Source organism: Typha angustifolia, chromosome 13 (genome assembly GCF_048772165.1).
Source record: "Typha angustifolia cultivar Huaian chromosome 13, ASM4877216v1, whole genome shotgun sequence".
Classification (NCBI taxonomy): domain Eukaryota; kingdom Viridiplantae; phylum Streptophyta; class Magnoliopsida; order Poales; family Typhaceae; genus Typha; species Typha angustifolia.
The window spans coordinates 15,184,634-15,208,241 of record NC_133251.1 but is presented as its reverse complement, the minus strand read 5'-3'; the positions used below and the strand labels follow the sequence as shown (position 1 = coordinate 15,208,241).

Here is a 23,608-nt window from a genome sequence, read left to right as displayed (position 1 = left end):
TACCTTCTTCTGGATCGGGTTGGTTAGTCAGTTTGATTTTAGGCTCACTTAACTAAACTAACCTCAAGTTTGGTTAAGATCTCATAGTAATGCATAAATGCCCTAAAAAGTTTCATATCATTGTGTGTATCCTTCTAAATTTCATATTTATATCTAGACCTGAAAAATTAAAGACTTAGTAAGAGCAGACAAAAAAATCATAGATGCCCTTAATTAAAAAAGAATGTATGTAAATAATATTAAGAGCTTTTTTAAAACTTTTTATACTTAATTTGATGAAATCTTAACAAATTAATTTTGTTTGAGAGGTATTCATGTAAAAAAAAAGAGTTTTAAGCAATATTTATGCAAGTACCAAATATTTCAAGAGATGTACAATCAACAGATCAATTTTGGAGTGGTATTCATGTAACAAGAGACTTTAGAAGGGTATTCAAGCAAAAAAGAAAAGTCTAATACTTAATAAACATAATCAAGTATAGTTGGAACGATGTGATATTGCTCTGCTAATAGTAGCTTTTGCTCTATAAAGATCATTCCCCAGATGTAGGTCGTACTATGCAAAATTCCCCCAATAATCCAATATAATATATCTCAACAAACCAATACTTTGTGCCAAGCTGGAGAACAAGAACTAAACAAAGGAAACCCAAAACATCCACGCTTTTTAACAAATCGATTATGTGAAAGATTAGAAAGATAGAAAACACTTCAAAACCAAGTATTATAATACATAAGAAGAATGCCCTCTGAATTAATTCACTTATGGCCTCTTTTATCGAACAAATCAAGCCAGCTGACTCTGTATACATAACCTAAGAAGGAACAAAGACTAATCTTTTTGACTCAAAGAAATTTTGACACCCACATGAGTCACTACACCACTCTTTCTTTCATTCTTCGTTGCTTTATGAGTAAAACTTGTAATCCTTTGCTTGGATGATGATCTGTCGAAGTCCGCCGATCGGCGACAAAATCATCAATATAAGCCCTAGCACAATGCAGATCTGAGGAAGAAATAAAATAAAACATAAGTTAGTACCTTGTAACAAAAAAGATAGTAAAAAGTGCAGAGAATCATAGTGAAAAATAAGCTTACCCAGTTAGTGATCCAAGAGAGGCTAAATTTTCTTGGCTTGTAGACGGCAAGCCATATAATGCAGGGAAGCTGTAGAAAAGATGTTTTTCAGAAGTTGAGACTCTTCTCTACATGAAAAATACTACTTGCATTAGAAATAAAGTATATTCTTAGGAAGAATAGGATCTTACGAAGTATGATGTTGGGGCTAGTGCAAATCCTCCAAAAAAGCCAAGCAGCGCACCGAAGAATGGGAAGGTTATAGCGACAAACATTGTAAATGCTGCAGATGAAATTTATGTACAGTTATAACCAAATTAATTAGTCCCTTTGTGCCATTAAAAAGTTAGTAAATATTTCAATACCCCTCTAAAATTTATAGTTCTAATAAGCTATAATAGCTAGTTTCCACATAAAAACAATATCATATTAGTACTGCAGGGAGATTAGTTTGCGTACCCAACTCCCCGATTACACATTATTTTCTTGTGTTAAAACTTTTCCCTTAGGCTTTAAATATGATAGATATTAAACATTAATTATAGAAGATATCACTTAACATTAGACAATTTAAATTTGATTCTTTATCTAAGTAGACATTAATTAAGATTTGATTTTCTATCTCTATCTGTTATCAAATTTTTAATTTAAATTAGTCTTATATTAATTTGGGATATATGCAAGTGATTAAAAACAATCGAGGAGATAGAATTTAATTAAATTTTCATTAGTTAACCATAAAAAGACATCAATACCTTTATTTTGATATATATATATATATATATATATATTGCCCTCGGGACATATATGTCTTTTATCAAATACATTATTAATGTATTATAATTGTCAAAAGATAACATGAAAGGTATAATAAATATGAAATTCAAAAAGATATATACGTAATAAAAAAAATTGAGGGTCTACGTGCAATCGAACTTGTTAAATAGTCGTCGACTTAGAAGAGCATATAATGTAAATAAGAGAATTTTAGAAAAGCATACAGTTAAATATCAATTTTAGAAGAGTATATATGTAAATAAGGTATTTAGAAGGGTATACAAGCAAATATCAACTTTAGAAGGGTATATAAGCAAATAAGATATCTTTAGAAGGATATACATACAAAAAAGTATTATTTTTTAAATTGAAATTATAATTTAGAAATAAGAATAACTCATTGAACTGGTTAGCAATTAAATTTTTAGTGTTCTTATTATACCCTTAAGTGCAGCAACTGTTACATCTATCTTTACCCTAAAAACATAGATATAAATGGTAGGAAAGAAGAGCTCTAAAAGTTTAGTATATAATTTAGATTAAAGAGAAAAGGGCATTACCAACATATAGAGAACGAGCAATAAAACGAAGAGGTAGTCCAGGTGGGAGATTAAACTTCTTCACTAGTACAGTTTCAATCATGTCAAAGACTGGCATGGCATAAATCTGCATCCGTAACATAGAAAATCTTACATTAATCATTATAGAGTTTTATCCTTCTCTTTTGGTTCAACTAGAAACTTTAAAGTGAATCATTCATGAGTACATATATGTATTAAACTGTCGTACTGTACTGAACATGAAAACTAGTATATTTTTCTGATAACTACTGAACTTCTAGATCACATAACAATTGCATTCTAAAGATGGTGATACCTTATATTTTTCGAAGAGCATTAAACTGCTAGTACCTGATAGCTTCCAATCACATGAACGACGACCATCATGTTAGCCAATGCAATCAGCCACCGCGGCTTATTCAATGATATCAGAACGTTGTCATCAACTCCATTGCCAAATGCCCAGTAGCCCACAAGAGCAACAGGGAAGTAGCAGATGGCAACTATGATATATGCAACTATGACACCCTTCCACATGGGCTTCTTTGAAGGCTTCTCAGGTGTCGAAGGGATGGTCGCTTGGATCTCCAGGACAACATTGTGGCCTGCATAGGCGAAGGCTACATCTCCTAATGCACTGAAGAAGCTTAACACTGTTCCTCCTGTGCTTGAGGACTTGTAGCCGTACTGCACATCTTCCATCTTTCCTTTATTCGCAGAAGCTCCCCATGCAATAGTAGAGTAGCTGATAAGAGCCAAATGAATAAGTAATGCAGTTATAGTGATCATAGGATCAGCATCAATTATTCTTTTTGGTCTATCATGACTTTTACATAAGTTCCTAGAAATCAGTTTCTTTCTCTCTCTTTCTTTTGAGAAGGGATCACTTGTTTTGACAGTTAGGCTTTCATAAGCTTGAAAGTTGACTCAACTAAAAGGTCAAACTTGACGATGTTTTAATATCATGTGTGCATAGGTGAAAGTGTGAAATTGAATTCCATGTCTTTCAAATAACCCCTCCTATATATTGTTGTAAAAACTTGAAGGATCCAATTTAGACATAATTTTTATTGCCTTGAGAGATAGATACTGCAATGCAAAGGCACAAAAAGTTGACTTGACTCAGGTCAAACTCGACAACATTTTAGTATCATGTGTGCATAGGTGAAACTGAATTATCTTCATATCTTTCAAATTGAACTTAGACAAAGAAAAAATATATTTATTGCTATCGCAGACAGATATGCACAAAAAAAATGCAAATCTTAACCATTTTGGACAATTTAAGCCCCACTAATCTTCTACTAAAGTTGAAATACTCAATTCAAACTCAAAAATTAAAGTTGGGAAGTACATACCATACAGACATGACAGCAGCAGCCAAGGAGATACCAGAGAGGGAGTTGAAGTTAGGCAGTTGAGAGAGAACAAAATGCACCGAGGCAAAGATCATAATGAAATAAGTAAGCTTGATGGACTTGCAGTGAGGGCAAACTACATCATGGAACTTTTTGAGAGAGTGGCCACCAGTGACCATGTAGACTATGTTCAACCCGACCTCGACGATAAGCTGTTGCGGCACAACGATCCACAGGCCAAGCTTTTCTCCGAAAGCATGCTGCCCTAGCTCATGGTACCTATCAAATCTTTTTCCTGGCACCATCTCATGCATCTCCACCATTTGCCACAGTGTGTAAAGTGTAATGATCCATGACAGAATGAGCACTGCAATTCCTGGTCCCCTGCTCAATCAAGAACAACTGAAAGCATTAACTAGTTTGACATCAATGTTACATAAATATTGCTGAAATTGTCTGCCTAGTTGAATCATTTTCAGAATAGTTCTTAGTTGTTAAGTTGTGTCTTCTAGGAAGGGCTTTACTAACTATCAAGATTTTTCAAAAAAAATGTCCTGCAATAGTTAACATACCTTTTGATGCGACAACTATTCTAAAAGTTCAAGCGATTAGATAACAATAATTTTTATATTCTGAAGGTAATCTAGATGATGGAGTTAGAATTCTCTTTAGTTCATACCATCCGAGTTCAGACATGGCATATGGCAAGCTGAGGACACCGGCACCGACCATGGCTGTGACATTGTGGAAGGTGGAGTACCACCACTTGGCATTACGCGATGATGTGATCGGGAGCCAATCATCAAGAAGTTTCTCCTTGGGGATAAATTTCTCTTGGTCAGACTGCAGATTGTTGCCATTTTCGTTAGTCAGCTCAGCCATTAGACAAAGATATCCAAGAATTTTATGTGCATTACTCTCATCTCAGGTCGTAATTGGTAGTTGAATAGGGCTAAATTTAGAGCTCTCTATAAGGCTTTATGTGGTGAAGAGATTGCTTAGTAGTGCTAGATTTAGAACTCTTAGACAATGAATAACACACAAAACCACTCTAAATTAATTAGATCAATAATTTCATAACTAACTAACAAAAAAGGGTCAGTAATTTCATAATTATCGTTGTTCATTTTATTTAATATTTAAGTTTTATTAATAGTGGTGACTTTGAACATAATTAAGAAAAGAGAAAGACTTATTATCAAAAAGATGAATCAGATTTTTTTTTTTACTTTCATTGTCAATTATTGCCGACCAATTAAAAATGTCATATTAATTCTTAATCAAGACAGATTCAGGAGGAATAACAATGACAATTGGTTTTTTCATCTCTGTCAAAAAATCCACCTTCAGATCATTGGACCCTAAATCTTCTAATACTTCCCACATGCTGCTATTAGCAAGTCAACAGTTGAGATCATAAAACTATGTATAAATTAATTTTGGATGTATATAAGTATTTAAACATTTAAATTCTTTTAGAGGTAAGAAATCACTCTAAATTAAAACCTATTTCGAGTTAATCTATTTTCCTTCCTGAGTCTCTTAATAATTATACATATATAATTTGTTGCAGTTTACAGTAGTGAAGTAATAGTGTCATAGCATTACTAGTCTTTGACAAAACCACAACTAGTGGTGACAAGCCTTAGTTTCTTATATATGTATCACTATTGCCTATAGGTTAATTACTTAACTGGCTCTAAACTCATTAAAACTAGACTGTTCTTACCTGGCCACTTTATTTAATTTTTGTGACACCTGATCTCCTTAACTATTTAATATCTCTTACTTTACTAACAATGTTAGTAGAAATGCCAAATGATTATTTTACCCTCAACATTTATGTCTTTCTTTCCTCTAAAATAAAAATAATATAGTTCATAAATAGTCTAAAATTAATTACGTGTCAATCACATCACATGTTTAATGAAAAAAACTTAAGTGATAACTAACGAAGAGAGCAGTTTTGAAGTTTTACATAGTTAAATAGGTCAATATGTCATGAAAAATAAATTAACGAGTCTATATAAAATAGATAATAGTCCAGGTTGTCAGGTACAAATGCTATTACTGTCATATGACAATTAAACTAGTTTATATTTGGGCAAAGTATAAACATACAAGTAACTTTTGAGAGTCACTTCTTATAATTGGTTGGAGAGAAGCAGTTAGCAAAAAGGGGATATAAGAGATCACTTTTGATCATTTAATAGATAACTAATGACGAGTATTTAAAAGTTTTACATAGCTAAATAGGTCAACGTCTCATAAAATAGGTCTAGGTGTAATTATCCCTATAGATGTCATATGACAATTAGACTAGTCAATATTTGGGAAAAGTATAAACATAAAAGTAACTTTTGAGAGCCACTTCTTATAATTGATTGGAGAAATGCAATAAGCAAAAAGGGGGTTTAAGGTGATTCCAGTATTAGAGCAGAGTAAATATAAGTAGCATGCACTTCGACAAAGAATTAAGAGTTGTTTGGTTCTATGTATTTCCAACTGCTATAATGTTAGATGAAAAATTAATGTAAACAAACATCTTATATCTTTCGTCATCCCTTCCCATTAAAAAAAAAATTGGGAGAAGGTACTTTGACATCCACTTAATTGAAGTGGGTGTCAAGATATTGCATATGAACTCATCTTAAGCTCTTAGTAATTATATTTCACAAGATTCATAAACTAAAAACTAATTTTATACTATTATTTATATGTGTAGATGCAGTTTTTCTAGATATATGAAGCAAAATAGCTCCTTAGTGCATCTTTGTGGTTATGTCAGGTGATAATTCTCTTTTATATAGATAATAACTAGAGCTTGTGTTAATGAGACTAAAGTGGAAGTATAGTACAGACTAAGATATATGAAAATGACTACTGAAACTTGTAAAAAAACCATAGGTAAAACAGTGTGTGCCATTCATGATAAGTAGAGTTATCCATTCATATTAGTACCTGTAATCTATTCGAGAGAGGAGGTGGGAGGGGAGGGGCATTGTACTTACTGTAGGCTCTACATAATTTTTTGATGATGAATCTTGTGTATCCATGGAGAGGAAACCAGGGAGAAGAGGACAAGAAGCTCAAGAGATGAACCCAAACAAAGGTTGGGTAGCCCAATAAAACATCCAAGAAAGAGACTTAGGGAGGGAGAGAGATTTGGAAATTTCTAGGAAAGTTTGGATGTTGGAATAGTTGGGAAGGAGTGGAAGGAGGAATGGAGGTCAACCATATAAATAGAGAGAGAGAGAGTTGTAAGCAGCACATGAGAGGAAGGTGTTGGGCAGTATTGAAAGAGATGACCATTGACTTGGAGGATTTTTCAAATTTTCTCATTGTGACTCAGTGCAGTCTGTGTGGTTGAATTTTTTTCTGTATTATTAATGCTTTAATCTAAAGAGGCAAAGAGTCGTACAGAAGCAACGTGGAGGTTGATGGCTCTGGTATATTCAATTGAAAAATCTATAGGAAATGTCACACTGCTATAGGAATATGCAATAATGATAATAATAACAATAAATTAATAATAGGCTGTAGGTGAATTGAGCTACTTTGGAAGTAGGGAAAAAAAGAGATGGAATCTGTAACAACTGTCTCTTGGTTGCTAATAAAGTAATAGATGAGAATAAAGACGAAACCTAAGAGGTGTGTCACTTAATGGTATGCATGATCCGATCTCAAAAAAATCTATAATTTGGGATACAAAATGCCAGACTTACTGTGACGGATGTTTCATTGAAAGAAATGACAGTTGACTCGGTGACTTTTTAAAAATTTCTCATTGTATCTAACAGTCCATACGTGTGTCTCCAATTTCTTTTTTTATCCCTAATGCTTTAATCAAAAGATCTCGATTGAGAGGTGGACGAGCGATGGTATATCCAATGGGAAGATCTATAAGAAATACCAACTGCTATAGGAATGTATAACAACTGCTATAGTTGAGAACAAGTCATACTTAATATTAAATATTGTGCTCCAAATTCTACCAAATTTTAAAAGAGTAGATGAAATCATTTGCCGAACCAAATTCTACCATAATTAATTCAGATGTGCAGCATCAATGCGCTCACCTTGTAAGCTACCTCCTCTAATCCCACGCCGTCTCGACCGGTTCGGCGATCTCGCCCTTGATTGTGTACTGCTTCGCCAAATACTCCTCAGAGAGCCCGCTATCCTCCATCTTCTTGCGGACGGCGTGAGCATCCGAATGCCTCGATCGCCTCGGGCGTGATTGGAGCGGCACCTCCTCATCGAGGCTCTTGCAAGCAAAATCGTCCTCCGGGGTCAGGATCTCCTCCCACGGGAGAAGAGGAAGAAGGGGTAGTGGTGGTGGTGGTGGTGGAAATGGAGTCCGAACTCTGAATTGGATTCGTTCTTGGGAGACCTATATACTCAGTGTGGTTACCTTCTTCTGGATTAGGTTAGTTACTTAGTTTGGTTTTAGGGTCAATTAATTAACCTGAAGTTTGTTTAGGCTCAATAGTAGCATTTGCTCTCTAAACATTATTTCCATAAATGTAGGTAGCGATATGCAAAATATATCCTATAATTCAAAATGATTGATTTCATCTGGAACCTCTCAACTACTGTCCAGCTGACTCTGTAAATGGAACAGAAGGAACAAACACCAACAGGGAAGCCATTGTGTTTCATTTAACTTCAAGAATTTTTTACAACCAGATGACTCAAATCTGCTTCATTCTTTGTTGCTTTATGAGTAAAACTTACAATCCTTTGCTTTGATGATGATCTGCCGAAGTCCACCGATCGACGTCAAGATCATCAATATAAGCCCTAGCGCAATGCAGATCTGTGGAAGAAATAAAAGTAGAACAAAAGTTAGTACTTTGTAGGACCCCAAAAAAAAAAAAAAAACAGAGGTTGTTAAAAGGATAGAGAGGAATTATAGTGAAAAATAAGCTTACCCAGTTAGCGATCCAAGAGAAGCTATACTTTCTTGGCTTGTAGATGGAAAGCCATATCATGCAGGGAAGCTGTAGAAAGATAGGTTTCAGAAGTTTGTCGGACTCTACCCTACATTGAAAGAATAAAAGGAACAGGAGATCATACGAAGTATGTCGTAGGGGCGCATGCAAATCCTCCGAAAAATCCAAGCAGGCCACCGAAAAATGGGAAGGTTACAGCGACGAACATTGTAAATGCTGTAGATGAAATTTATATACAATTAATTATATAACTAATTGACTCCATTTGTTGCCATTGAAAAGTTTAGTGTATAATTTTAGCTGAAAGGGAAAAGGGCATTACCAACATATAGAGAACGAGCAATCAAACGAAGTAGTATTCCAGGTGGGAAATTAAGCTTCTTCACTAACACGGTTTCCATCATGTCAAAGACTGGCATGGCATAAATCTGCATACATAACAAAGGCTTTCTTAAAATTAATCATCATAGAGTTTTATCCTTTCTCTTTTTGGTCCATCTAGAATCATTAAAGTGAAATCATTCATGAGTAATATATACTAGATTGTACTGAACATGAAAACTAGTATGCTTTACTGATAACTACTGAGCTTTTGGATCACATAACGATTGCATTCTCTAAAAATGGTGATACCTTATATTTTTCGAAGAGCATTAAACTGCTAGATTACCTGATAGCTTCCGATCACATGAACGACGACCATCATGTTAGCGATTGCGATCAGCCAGCGCGGGTTATTCAAGGTTACCAGAATGTTGTCATCAACTGCATTGCCAAATGCCCAGTATCCAACAAGAGCAACAGGGAAGTAGCAGAGGGCAACTAAGATGTATGCAAATACGACACCCTTCCACAAGGGCTTCTTTGAAGGTTTCTCGGGCGTCGAAGAGAACGACGCTTGGATCTCCAGGACGACACTGTGGCCTGCGTAGGCGAAGGCTACATCTCCTAATGCACCGAAGAAGCTGAACACCGTTCCTCCTGTACATGGGGACTTGTAGCCATACTGCACATCTTCTATCCTACCTTTATCCACAGAAGCTCCCCATGCAATAGTGGAGTAGCTTATGAGAGAGAGCCAAATGATGAATGAGCCAAATGATGAATGAGTCATTCAGTTTTAGTGATCACAAATCTTAACCATTTCAGACAGCCTACTTAAGCCCTGCTATTACGCTGCTGCCATATTACGTACCTCAGGGACATGACAGCAGCAGCCAAGGAGACACCAGAGATGGAGTTGAAGTTAGGCAGTTGAGAGAGAACAAAATGCACCGAGGCAAAGATCATGATGAAGTAAGTAAGCTTGATGGACTTGCAGTCATGGCAAACTACATCGTGGAACTTCTTGAGAGCCTGGCCACCAGTGACCATGTAAACTATGTTGGACCCGACCTGGACGATAAGCTGCTGCGGTACGACGATCCACAGGCCGAGCTTTTCGCCGAAAGCATGCTGCCCTAGCTCGTACTATGCAAAATTCCCCAGATGTAGGTCGTACTATGCCAAATTCCCCCAATAATCCAACATAATATATCTCAACAAACCAATACTTTGTGCCAAGCTGGAGAACAAGAACAAAACAAAGGAAACACCCAAAAGATCCACGCTTTTTAACAAATCGATTATGTGAAAGATTAGAAAGATAGAAAATACTTCAAAACCAAGTATTATAATACATAAGAAGAATGCCCTCTGAATTAATTCACTTATGGCCTCTTTTATCAAACAAATCAAGCCAGCTGACTCTGTATACATAACCTAAGAAGGAACAAAGACTAATCCTTTTGACTCAAAGAAATTTTGACACCCACATGAGTCACTACACCACTCTTTCTTTCATTCTTCGTTGCTTTATGAGTAAAAGTCGTAATCCTTTGCTTGGATGATGATCTGTCGAAGTCCGCCGATCGGCGACAAAATCATCAATATAAGCCCTAGCACAATGCAGATCTGAGGAAGAAATAAAATAAAACATAAGTTAGTACCTTGTAACAAAAAAGATAGTAAGAAGTGCAGAGAATCATAGTGAAAAATAAGCTGACCCAATTAGTGATCCAAGAGAGGCTAAATTTTCTTGGCTTGTAGACGGCAAGCCATATAATGCAGGGAAGCTGTAGAAAAGATGTTTTTCAGAAGTTGAGACTCTTCTCTACATGAAAAATACTACTTGCATTAGAAATAAAGTATATTCTTAGGAAGAATAGGATCTTACGAAGTATGATGTTGGGGCTAGTGCAAATCCTCCAAAAAAGCCAAGCAGCGCACCGAAGAATGGGAAGGTTATAGCGACAAACATTGTAAATGCTGCAGATGAAATTTATGTAATTAATTAGTCCCTTTGTGCCATTAAAAAGTTAGTAAATATTTCAATACCCCTCTTAAATTTATAGTTCTAATAAACTATAATAGCTAGTTTCCACATAAAAACAATATCATATTAGTACTGCAGGGAGATTAGTTTGCGTACCCAACTCCCCGATTACACATTATTTTCTTGTGTTAAAACTTTTCTCTTAGGCTTTAAATATGATAGATATTAAACATTAATTATAGAAGATATCACTTAACATTAGACAATTTAAATTTGATTCTTTATCTAAGTAGACATTAATTAAGATTTGATTTTCTATCTCTATCTGTTATCAAATTTTTAATTTAAATTAGTCTTATATTAATTTGGGATATATGCAAGTGATTAAAAACAATCGAGGAGATAGAATTTAATTAAATTTTCATTAGTTAACCATAAAAAGACATCAATACCTTTATTTTGATATATATATATATATATATATATATATATATATATTGCCCTCGGGACATATATGTCTTTTATCAAATTCATCATTAATGTATTATAATTGTCAAAAGATAACATGAAAGGTATAATAAATATGAAATTCAAAAGGATATATACGTAATAAAAAAAATTGAGGGTCTACGTGCAATCGAACTTGTTAAATAGTCGTTGACTTAGAAGAGCATATAATGTAAATAAGAGAATTTTAGAAAAACATACAGTTAAATATCAATTTTAGAAAAGTATATATGTAAATAAGGTATTTAGAAGGGTATACAAGCAAATATCAACTTTAGAAGGGTATATAAGAAGGATATATATACAAAAAAGTATTTTTTTTTAAATTGAAATTATAATTTAGAAATAAGAATAACTCATTGAACTGGTTATAGCAATTAAATTTTTAGTGTTCTTATTATACCCTTAAGTATAGCAACTGTTACATCTATCTTTACCCTAAAAACATAGATATAAATGGTAGGAAAGAAGAGCTCTAAAAGTTTAGTATATAATTTAGATTAAAGAGAAAAGGGCATTACCAACATATAGAGAACGAGCAATAAAACGAAGAGGTAGTCCAGGTGGGAGATTAAACTTCTTCACTAGTACAGTTTCAATCATGTCAAAGACTGGCATGGCATAAATCTGCATCCGTAACAAAGGAAATCTTACATTAATCATTATAGAGTTTTATCCTTCTCTTTTCGTTCAACTAGAAACTTTAAAGTGAATCATTCATGAGTACATAAATGTATTGAACTGTCGTACTGTACTGAACATGAAAACTAGTATTGCTTTACTGATAACTACTGAGCTTTTGGATCACATAACAATTGCATTCTCTAAAAATGGTGATATCTTATATTTTTCGAAGAGCATTAAACTGCTAGATTACCTGATAGCTTCCGATCACATGAACGACGACCATCATGTTAGCGATTGCGATCAGCCAGCGCGGGTTATTCAAGGTTACCAGAATGTTGTCGTCAACTGCATTGCCAAATGCCCAGTATCCAACTAGAGCAACAGGGAAGTAGCAGAGGGCAACTACGATGTATGCAAATACGACACCCTTCCACATGGGCTTCTTTGAAGGCTTCTCAGGCGTCGAAGGGAACGACGCTTGGATCTCCAGGACGACACTGTGGCCTGCGTAGGCGAAGGCTACATCTCCTAATGCACTGAAGAAGCTTAACACCGTTCCTCCTGTACTTGGGGACTTGTAGCCGTACTGTACATCTTCCATCTTTCCTTTATCCGCAGAAGCTCCCCATGCAATAGTGGAGTAGCTTACGAGAGATAGAGAGAGAGAGAGCCAAATGATGAATGAATCATTCAGTTTATAGTGATCACAAATCTTAACCATTTCAGACAGCTTACTTAAGCCCTGCTATTACTCTGCTACCAGATTACGTACCTCAGGGACATGACAGCAGCAGCCAAGGAGACACCGGAGATGGAGTTGAAGTTAGGCAGTTGAGAGAGAACAAAATGCACAGAGGCGAAGATCATGATGAAGTAAGTTGTCTTGATGGGCTTGTAGTCATGGCAGACTGTGTCATGGAACTTCTTGAGAGACTTCCCTCCGGTGACCATGTAGACTATGTTCAACCCGACCTCGACGATAAGCTGCTGCGGTACGACGATCCACAGACCGAGCTTTTCGCCGAAAGCATGCTGCCCTAGCTCATGGTACCTATCAAATCTCTTTCCTGGCACCATCTCATGCATCTCCACCATTTGCCACAGTGTGTAAAGTGTAATGATCCATGACAGAATGAGCGCTGCAATTCCTGGTCCCCTGCTCAATCAAGAACAACTGAAAGCAGTAACTAGTTTGATACCAATGTTACATAAATATTGCTGAAATTGTATGCCTAGTTGAATCAATTTCAGAATAGTTCTTAGTTCTTAAGTTGTGTCTTCTAGGAAGGGCTTTACTAACTATCAAGATTTTTTTTTTTTTTTTTTAGTTCATCTCGATATTCTAAAAATAATCGAGTTGATGAAGTCAGAGTTCTCTTTAGTTCATACCATCCGAGTTCAGACATGGCGTAGGGCAAGCTGAGCACCCCAGCGCCGACCATGGCCGTGACATTGTGGAAGGCGGAGTACCACCACTTGGCATTACGCGACGACGTGATCGGGAGCCAATCATCAAGAAGTTTCTCCTTGGGGATAAATGTCTTCTCATCACTCTGCAGATTATCGCTATTTTCTTTAGTCAGCTCAGCCATTAGACAAAGATATCCAAGAACATATGCTTCATGAGAACTAGACGCTCATATTAACAGATTCAAGTAGATAGAAACCACCCCTTTAATATTGTTTTACGTAGGAATTAGAGCGAGCCAGCTTAGGAATCTACTGAACAATGGGAAGGTTGAAATTTGAGGCTAAATTTACCGAATTTATGAGAAGTCCACAGTTAGACTTTTTTGAATAGAATAGCAAGTTTCAAAATTGTATTCAAATGTGGAAAATAATTTGGGAACTGATCAGATCTCTACTATGTTACTTCAGATGATTAGTTTTATTTTATTTTTTAATGAAGGAGTCCTACGTATCTAGATTGGGATTTGTTTATGTTACCTAAAGATTCTTATTAGATTAAAAGTTTACTTTCTTATGGAGTAGGACAGGATTTAGGCTATCAAAGGCTTAAAAATATAACAAATAGAAGGATTTATGAAAATAAATAAATATCTTTTGCCAAACTATTACTACATTACTATTTAGATTATAAATAAATATTAAGATATCATACTAAAGATTAGATGTACAACTTTAAAAATAAGAATCTAGCATAGTATATAGTCAAGTGGGCACTACAAATATCATTTTTATATCTCTTGACAAAATAAAATTATAGTGGAAAAAACATATTCCTACACACCAATAGAAAAATTAAATTTTATTATTTAATATAATATATTAACAAGTTTAAATGGTTGACTTGAGTTTATATTTTATAAATTTAATAATAATATTTTGATACTATTTACCTGACATATGCGCATTTTTTCTTTAAAAATTATATATTTTTTACTCTTTTATATCACATCAAAATAATAATTACTCCCTTATTTAAATCCTCTCTTATCTACATCAAATTTTTTTATCAATAAAAAGCTTTTAAATTATTGGTTTGTAAGCTTCTAAGTATGTAAGCCCGTTAGTGGTTGTTTAAAAAAAATAATAACATAAAATTACTTTTTTTTCTTTTATTTTTTGTTATAAGCCCATGTATCAGCTACATTTTATCATCAAAGTACCTTAATTTTTTATATATCATCTATTTTTCTTTGAATTTTTTTTAAATTTTTTTATATCACATCAAGAATAATAATTACATTAACTAAACATCATATTCTCTCAACCTAATTCAAAGATACATAAATTATAACTAAAAAATAGGGTCTTCACAGTACTATTATAATTTATTATAGTTCACAGTAGTATAGTACAAGTGTCTTGACAAACCACAACTAAATGTGATCCTATGAATAGAATTAGATTCACTTCTACTGGTTAACATTCTCAATGGAGCCAGCAAAGCCTCCTTGATGATAGATACTACTACTAATGATATCACAACTTACTTCAGAAAGCATTAAATTATTAAATTATGCATTCTTTTAGAGAATCTAATCATGCTGCACTTGCTAATTGGAGTTAAGATTTAAGATGAGTGTACTTAGGAATATGGGTCTTCTATCTGAGCTGGTGCAGTTTCTCCCTAACTCTAGCAAAAGAATTTTTTACCTGTTGTGGTTCATTTATAAATTCCTTTTCTTTCTTTATTTATTTTTTTAAAGAATATATAGGCCTTTGCTACCTAGACTTTTTTTTAAAACTTAATTTTGTGGCATTTTAGTCTCTTCAACTATTTAATAATCTTATCCTAGTGATGGTGTTAACTAAAAACATCAAATGATTATCTTAACCTCAATTTTTGTATCTTTCATTTCTCTAAAATTGGTGAGATAGTTTCAAGTAATCCTAAAATTAATTAGGTGGCAGTCATGTCATATGTTTTAGTAAAAAAATTTAAGAGAACTAACAAAAGGAGCATTGTTAGAGTTCTACATAGTTAAAAAGATTATTATATTATGAATAAATAAGAGAGTCTATCTAAAATAAGTAATAGTACAATGGGTTTAAATGTAATTATTTCTTGTTACTATATACTTAAATTAGCCTAAACACAAGTCACTTTTGAGACCCACTTCTTATGATTGGTTGGAGAGAAGCGGTTAGCAAAAAAGAGATAAAAGTGATCATTCTTAATCATTGTAGAGTATTAAAGTGGAGTTAATATAAGTAGCATGCACTTAGAAAAAGAATTAAGGGTCATTTGGTTCTATGTATGCCAAGATGTAGCTTTAATTTATAATGTTTGAGAGAAGATATTTTTGACATCTACTTAATTGAAGTAGATATAAAAATATTGCATATGAGCTCATCTTATATTAAAAACTAATTTTTGTATTACCATGCATGTATATATGTAGATGCAGTCGTTCTAAATATATGAAGCCAAACGGCTCCTTAGTCCAACTTTGTGGTTGTGTCAGTGATAATAATTTTTCTCTTAAGAGGCAAAAGTAGTGGAAGTAAAGCAAGGATTAATATATATATATATATATATGACTGCTGAAACTATGTAAAAAAAAAACTCTCAGGGGAACGGTGTAGCCCATTCATCATAAGTAGAGCTAACCAATCATATATATATATATATATATATATGTAGAGAGAGAGAGAGAGAGAGATAGAGAGAGAGAGAGAGGCGGATTGTACTTACCTTATGCTCTGGTGTATCCATGGAGAAGGAACAAGAGAGAAGAGGAGAATAAGGCTGTCAAGTAATGGTGAGCCCAAACAAAAGTTTGGGTAGCCAAATAACACACCCAAGAGAGAGACTTAAAAGAAAGGAGAGAGTTGGAAACTTCCTGGAAAATTTGGACGTTGGAATTGTCTGAAGGGGAGGAGAATCAACGATATACCAGGAAAATTTGGATGTTGGAATCCTTTGGAAGGGGAGGACCCAACCGAGGAAGTCAACCATATAAATATATTTATATTTATATATATAGCGAGAGAGAGAGAGAGAGAGAGATGTAAGGATGGGAGGAAGGTCTTGAGTCTTGAGTCTTGAGTCTTGAGCAGTAGCAACCATGGGTTATGTTGAAAGAGATGACCATTGATTTGGAGGCCTTCTCAAAATTTTCTCATCGTGTCTCACAGGCACAGCAATATGTGTGCTCAAATTTATTTGATTATACTTAATGCTTTAATAAAAAAGAGGCAAAAGAGTCCTACAGAAGCAACATGGAAGGTTGATGGCTATGGTATATATATTCCAATTGGAAAATATTCTATGGGAAATGTCACGCTGCTATTAGGAATATATAACAATGATCAAACTTAACGATAAATTAATAATAGACTGTAGGGTGAATTGATGATCTACTTTGGAGGTAGGAAAACAAAGGAATCTATAACAACTGTGTCACTTGGTTGCTAATTAAGTAATATTTAAGGAGAATAAAGACGAAAACTAAGAGGTGTGTCACACACTAATTAAGTAGTATTTAAGTATGCATGCTCCGATCTCAAAAAAAAAGTTCTCTAATTTGGGATACAAAATGCCAGAGATAATGTGATCGGATGTGTCATTGAAAGAGATGACAGTTGATAGTTGACTTGCAGCCTTTTCTTATCCGCATTGTACGGTTAAGTTTCGAAATCAGTGTCGATCGTTCAAAAAAGAAGATAAATATTAATGGTATCGAATCAAAATATTTTTTAATTATATAAAATTTTAAATGTATTTAAATTTTTTAAAAAGATTATAAATATTAATAAAGCAATAAAAATAACTCTCGTACGAAATCTAAAGACTTATTTATTTCTTCTATTCTCTTCTTATTTTTTTTCCCCTATGTGCGTATTATTTTATTATTATTATTATTTTTTTCTCTCTTCTTTTCTCTCTCTCTCACACCACTGACTCCTCTTAAATATCTTTTCTATTCATTATTTATTTAAATTTTTTATTTAAAAAATATTATGTGATTATTGTGCGACTGATTCATTATTATATAGAAAGAAAAAAATGATACAAAACGTTTAGTAAAATGATTATCTAATATTTTATGCTGACATAGGAGGGGTGGAAGATATTAATATTTAAAGGGTCAAAAGGTTTTTAAAAAAAAATAGATGAGAGTATACCCTTTATAAGATAATAAGCCTCTCTATCTTACTAAACTCTATGGCAAATAATGCAGGAGAACAAGAATAGAAACATACTGCACCTGGACTCTATAATCAAATACATCAAACCAAGCTGACTCTGAACATAAAGGAGGAGCCAGCCACTGGATATTTGTAACCAGCTGACTCTATACCAATTACTTTACTTCAAGAAACTTTACACACAGATTGACTCTTTTTGTGTTACACTTAATCAATTGCTTATGAGTAGAAACTGTAAGTCTTTGCATCGACGATGATCTGCCGAAGTCCGCCGATCGGCGCCAAGATCATCAAACAAACCCCTAGCACAATGCAGATCTGAAGAAGAAAATAGAAGCAGAGTATAAGATCGTACTTTGTAAAAATAGAAAAGGATTATGAAATTTGATATTAGATATAGTGAATTATGACGAAAATTAAGCTTACCCAGTTAGCAATCCAAGAGAGGCTAAATTTTCTTGGCTTGTAGATGGCAAGCCACATAATGCAGGGGAGCTGTAAAAAGAAAGTTTTCAGAAGTTAGTCAGACTCTACTCTACATTGAAAGAAATATAAACTGAGTTGCATTAGCAATGTAAGTATATTCATAGGAGGAACAGGAGATCATACGAAGTATGTCGTAGGGGCGAACGCAAATCCTCCGAAAAATCCAAGCAGGCCACCGAAAAATGGGAAGGTTATAGCGACGAACATTGTAAATGCTGTAGATGAAATTTATATACAATTAATTATATGACTAATTGACTCCACTTGTTGCCATTGAAAAGTTTAGTGTATAATTTTAGCTGAAAGGGAAAAGGGCATTACCAACATATAGAGAACGAGCAATCAAACGAAGTAGTATTCCAGGTGGGAAATGAAGCTTCTTCACTAGTACAGTTTCCATCATGTCAAAGACTGGCATGGCATAAATCTGCACCCATAACAGAGAGGGGATGTTGTTACATTAATCATCATAACTGCTGCTTAAATTGTTTTCTTTTTTAATGATCGAGATACCAATTGCATTCTAAAAATGCTAGATTACTTACCTGATAGCTTCCGATCACATGAACGACGACCATCATGTTGGCCATTGCGATCAGCCACCGGGGCTTATTCAGAGTTATGAGAATGTTGTCATCGACTCCATTGCCAAATGCCCAGTAGCCAACGAGAGCAACAGGGAAGTAGCAGAGGGCAACTACGATGTATGCCACTACGACACCCTTCCACATAGGCTTCTTCGAAGGCTTCTCGGGCGTCGAAGGGATCGTCGCTTGGATCTCCAGGACGACGTTGTGGCCTGCGTAGGCGAAGGCCACATCTCCTAATGCACTGAAGAAGCTTAACACCGTTCCTCCTGTACTTGGGGACTTGTAGCCGTACTGCACATCTTCCATCTTTCCTTTATCCACAGAAGCTCCCCATGCAATAGTGGAGTAACTGATGAGAGAGAGAGAGAGAAAGAGCCAAATGAGTCATTCAGTTTATAGTGATCGCAAATCTTGACCATTTCAGACAGCTTACTTAAGCCCTGCTATTACTCTGCTACTAGATTATGTACCTCAGGGACATGACAGCAGCAGCCAAGGAGACACCGGAGATGGAGTTGAAGTTAGGCAGTTGAGAGAGAACAAAATGCACAGAGGCGAAGATCATGATGAAGTAAGTTGTCTTGAAGGACTTGCAGTCGTGGCAGACTGTATCATGGAACTTCTTGAGAGACTTCCCGCCGGTGACCATGTAGACTATGTCCACCCCGACCTCGACGATGAGCTGCTGCGGCACGACGATCCACAGGCCGAGCTTCTCGCCGAAAGCATGCTGTCCTAGCTCATGGTACCTATCAAATCGTTTTCCTGGCACCATCTCATGCATCTCCACCATCTGCCATAGCGTGTAGAGTGTGATGATCCATGACAGAATGAGCACTGCAATTCCTGGGCCCCTGCTCGATTGCAAACGATTGAAACCAGTCAGAATCAAAGTTGCATAAATATTACTGAACTTTTATGCCTGGTTGAATCAAATTCAGAATAGTTCTTGGTTGTTAACATGACTTGAAATGAATAGCGAAAACTATCTTAAAAGCTCAAGCAGCTAGCCAGATGCTGGAGTTAGACTTCTCTAAAGTTCGTACCATCCGAGTTCGGACATGGCAAAGGGCAAGCTGAGGACGCCGGCGCCGACCATGGCCGTGACATTGTGGAAGGCGGAGTACCACCACTTGGCGTTACGCGACGACGTGATCGGGAGCCAGTCATCGACGGATTTCTCCTTATCAGACTGCAGATTATTGCCATTTTCCTTAGTCAGACCAACCATTAGACCAGAAACCAGAAATAAATAAATCTTGGAAAACAACTAGAGCTCAGGAGATCATAAGAACAATTTAAAGTACATAGAAACCATCCTTTTAAAATTTTAAATTCTTAAAGCAACGTGAGCTCTTCGTGATGATCGCCCAGTGAATAACTATTAGGTAGAAGTTAGAGAGAGCCGGCTTAGGAATGTCATAGGAAACGACGGCAAAAAAGTTCAAGGGCTCATTTACAATTGGGCCCTTCTTCATCTCCTGGATTTACAGAAAACTCCATCGTACATTTCGAAGGGCTCATTTGAAAAGTTTGACCTTTTATCTAATGGATTTTTACACAAATGGCACTCGAATTTCTTAAATTATCATAACTATCACTATAAACTTCAAAATTATTTTCCGCTCGTATAAATTATTTAAAATAGTTCAAAAATTATGTATTATACCCATATATCTTAGTTTAAGTAAAGTAAATATTATCTTATTTAATAATTCACACTTCAAATTTAAAAAAAGAAGAGTATTTTAAAAGTATTATATTAAAATAATAATATTTCTGAAAGAGCCAATAATTCCAGTCACATTGTAATATTTTAAAGAAAACAATGTTCAAAATTTGGTTACGATGTGGCAAAATAATTTGGAGAGAGAAAATTAAATAAATTAGATCTCTACTCCCAAGTGCTTCCAAAACTGGCATTCAAACAATTGAAATAATAAACCAATAAAACTAAGCTCGGATGCATATAAAATATATATATATATATATAAACAACTACCACAACATTAAATGACAAGCATCAATATATATTCCAACATGGGCACTGTAGATATTTATATTAAAGCATGGGTATCAACGCCAGCTCCTATCCAGCTCTTCCTCCGAAATCACTCCATTAAACTCTCTTTAAAACTAATTTATTTGCTTTCCCAAGCCTCTTATTAAATAATTCTCTGGATTGGAGATGATATGGTGCAAGTATGATAGCAGTAATCTTTGACTCTAGATGTGGTTGGCCGTAGTTTATCGTCACACGATATTTAAATGGTCAATATAAAACTACTCCATTTATATTTTTAAGTAATTAATGGGTATGGGTGGATAGAAGTAGCATGCATGCACTTTAGAATTCTTAAAGGAGATCGTCTGAGTGGTTGGTTGACTGTCGGTGATAAACTTTCTCTTGTGCATAGATGATAACTAGAGCTAGCGTTAATTAAGGAAATTAAAGTGGAAGTAAAGCAAAGTCTAAGATATATATATAAATGACTACTGAAAACTTGTAGAAAAATCATCAGTGGAACAGTGGAGGCCTTTCATGATCTTATGTAGAGCTGCTACCCATAAGATTACTAGTCCCCTGTTGACTATTCTATAGAGAGAGAGAGAGAGAAAGAGAGAGGATTGTAGTCACCTTCGGCTTGACATAAGTTTCTGGTGATGGAGCTTGCGTACCCATGGAGAAGAAGAAACGAGGGAGAGGAGGAAGGAGAAGAAGGTTTGGAAAGACGGATGAAGGTTGGGTGTTGGATTTATAGGGAGGGGGAAGAGAGTGGGAGATGGATTAATTTAATGCCAAGAGGAGTACTCGAATGTACTTCTTGGTTGAAGGAGAGGACCGTTGACTCTGGAGGGAGACTTTTAAATTTAAAATATTGAAAAATCGAACCGCCATTAATGGAGATATCTAATTATCAAAATACCCTCTTGTGATATTAATTAAGGAAATATCTTGAAAACACCTCGCCTTTTTCTTTTATTACCGTTTGTTATAGAAATCTATCTATGACGCTTAAATGTAAATAGAGAACTATATTTAAAGTAATATTAGTGGTTTGATAAAATAATACTAACGAAAGTTTAAAAAGATAATTTAATTCTAAGTACAATCAAAGAGGGTAAATAATAATTTACCCTTAATCTACATCACAGCAATAATTGGGCCCTGATATATAGTATTATTATGAGCATGTTAGGGCTAAGAGGCATGAGTCATGAGTCCTCTAATTAATATTAATCCGGACACATGGAGACAGATAAGTAGGTCAATGGATATGGTATAAATCTATTGTCGACCACGTAGCTACTTGGGAATTATATCAAATAATAAGATTAACAACCGTCATTGGCTCATTGTTAATTGAGGAGAATAAAGACATCTATATTTCAGTAGATTTGGTTTACTCTATGCTACATTACATAAAATAAAAATCGGATTATAAATAACTCAAATGTGAGGTGTTATTTGATAATTTTCTTTATTTATAAGTTTCCAACTTGATGTCTTATTTCTTAAAAAAGATGTTTGATTACTGAATCAGACTAGAGGTCTCTAAGTCGCGTGCCTATTTCGAGCTATTTGATAAGTAAATTTAAGGCGAAATCAAACTATAGTGTCTACTGACCGTAAGAAAGAGAGAGAGAGAGAGTGTGTGTGGTACTAACCTTAGACTTTACATAATTTTCCTGCGGCGGACCTTGTGTGCCCATGGAGGAGAAACAAGAGAGAAATGGAGAAGGAGCTCTGTTAGAGAGAGAGAGAGTTGTGAGTTTGGATGTGTGAGAATTTCTAAGAAGGAGATGATGGTTATAGAGAGGGAGGGAGAAGGGAGAAATTGGGAGGAAACCCCCTGATCATAATCATGGTGTCGATTGAAAGAGACCGTCGTTTACCTGGAGACTTTTTTTTAAAAAAGCCAAAAGAAAAGAGAGAAAAATCTCATTATTGAGAAAGTTCTTTTATTTTTTAAATTTGTTTATGCTGCGAGAAGATTCAAAATCAATGGGAATGGATACAGAGGTTGATGGCTTCAATGGGAAAATCCATAGGAAACGGCGGAACTGCTATAATACTAATACTAATACTAGATAATATATCAAAGTATTAGTGAGAATTGGAGCTCTATAACAAACGTACTCTCACACTTAGGTTGGTAAATATATATAACTAATAAGAAGATTAAATACGAAACCTCTGTGAGCGGATCTCAAAAAAAATTACTTAGTTGTGGTGACAAGACTCATCACTCTTGCACTGATGACTCTTTCTTATCCATTCATTTTTTCTTCTTCTTTTCTTTGGTGTAGAAAGAAAGTTCTCTTCAATGTGCGGAAAATATACGGCAAGAAAAATTTAGAGTTTAGGGAATGGATGGGAATTCTAATTTTTGTGAGAGTGTTTGGATAATATTTCATATGAAAAATATGGGGAAGAGATGAAGATTTATGTTTCTCACCTAACACCGCAACTACTTCCTAGTTCTTACTCCTATTCCTCCTCCTCGGTCGCCACCGTCACCGCCACCGTCACCGTCACCGTCACCGCTCCCTAAATTAGAGAAAAAATAAACTTTATCAAAATTATAAATAATTTTCTCCCTTTGGATTGTTTTAATTTGTTAATAATCTAACAAATTTTGATGGAAAAGATAATAAATTCCTACATGTTTATTCGTGCATATAACAGTCAGGTAACTTTATATGGCTGATTCTTAGGTTTAATAGCTCCACAAT

At 34.8% G+C, this 23,608-nt stretch overlaps 4 protein-coding genes across 6 annotated transcripts; all 4 read right to left on the bottom strand.

Moving 5' to 3' along the window:
* Window positions 1-581: 581 nt before the first annotated feature.
* On the bottom strand, window positions 582-8,017 carry LOC140773332 (lysine histidine transporter 1-like). Of its 2 annotated transcripts, none has more exons than XM_073115827.1 (8): window positions 6,785-7,005; window positions 4,453-4,616; window positions 3,774-4,157; window positions 2,767-3,160; window positions 2,416-2,521; window positions 1,270-1,361; window positions 1,100-1,168; window positions 582-1,007 (listed from the first exon to the last, which is right to left on the bottom strand). In XM_073115827.1, the coding sequence occupies exons 1-8, from the start codon at window positions 6,827-6,829 to the stop codon at window positions 909-911; spliced, it is 1,353 nt and encodes a 450-aa protein (XP_072971928.1). In that variant the 5' UTR covers window positions 6,830-7,005; the 3' UTR covers window positions 582-908. The 2 variants fall into 2 exon arrangements, with proteins under 2 accessions (XP_072971928.1, XP_072971929.1); XM_073115828.1 differs by lacking the exon at window positions 6,785-7,005 and adding an exon at window positions 7,853-8,017 and having other exon boundaries at window positions 583-1,007.
* Window positions 8,018-8,411: 394 nt separating this feature from the next.
* Window positions 8,412-10,237, bottom strand: LOC140773334 (lysine histidine transporter 1-like). Its single transcript, XM_073115830.1, has 6 exons — window positions 9,924-10,237; window positions 9,399-9,792; window positions 9,051-9,156; window positions 8,853-8,944; window positions 8,708-8,776; window positions 8,412-8,592 (listed from the first exon to the last, which is right to left on the bottom strand). Exons 1-6 carry the CDS (start codon window positions 10,100-10,102, stop codon window positions 8,494-8,496), a joined length of 939 nt encoding a protein of 312 aa, XP_072971931.1. The 5' UTR covers window positions 10,103-10,237; the 3' UTR covers window positions 8,412-8,493.
* A 101-nt stretch (window positions 10,238-10,338) lies between these two features.
* Window positions 10,339-16,723, bottom strand: LOC140773333 (lysine histidine transporter 1-like). The gene is made up of 8 exons (XM_073115829.1): window positions 16,339-16,723; window positions 13,566-13,729; window positions 12,949-13,332; window positions 12,427-12,820; window positions 12,071-12,176; window positions 10,944-11,035; window positions 10,774-10,842; window positions 10,339-10,681 (listed from the first exon to the last, which is right to left on the bottom strand). Exons 1-8 carry the CDS (start codon window positions 16,357-16,359, stop codon window positions 10,583-10,585), a joined length of 1,329 nt encoding a protein of 442 aa, XP_072971930.1. The 5' UTR covers window positions 16,360-16,723; the 3' UTR covers window positions 10,339-10,582.
* A 1,117-nt stretch (window positions 16,724-17,840) lies between these two features.
* LOC140774364 (lysine histidine transporter 1-like) lies at window positions 17,841-22,698 on the bottom strand. 2 transcript variants are annotated; one of them, XM_073117332.1, is made up of 8 exons: window positions 22,541-22,698; window positions 19,918-20,063; window positions 19,342-19,725; window positions 18,827-19,220; window positions 18,603-18,708; window positions 18,405-18,496; window positions 18,222-18,290; window positions 17,841-18,113 (listed from the first exon to the last, which is right to left on the bottom strand). In XM_073117332.1, the coding sequence occupies exons 1-8, from the start codon at window positions 22,583-22,585 to the stop codon at window positions 18,015-18,017; spliced, it is 1,335 nt and encodes a 444-aa protein (XP_072973433.1). In that variant the 5' UTR covers window positions 22,586-22,698; the 3' UTR covers window positions 17,841-18,014. The 2 variants fall into 2 exon arrangements, with proteins under 2 accessions (XP_072973433.1, XP_072973434.1); XM_073117333.1 differs by lacking the exon at window positions 22,541-22,698 and adding an exon at window positions 21,510-21,666.
* Between the last annotated feature and the right edge of the window lie 910 nt (window positions 22,699-23,608).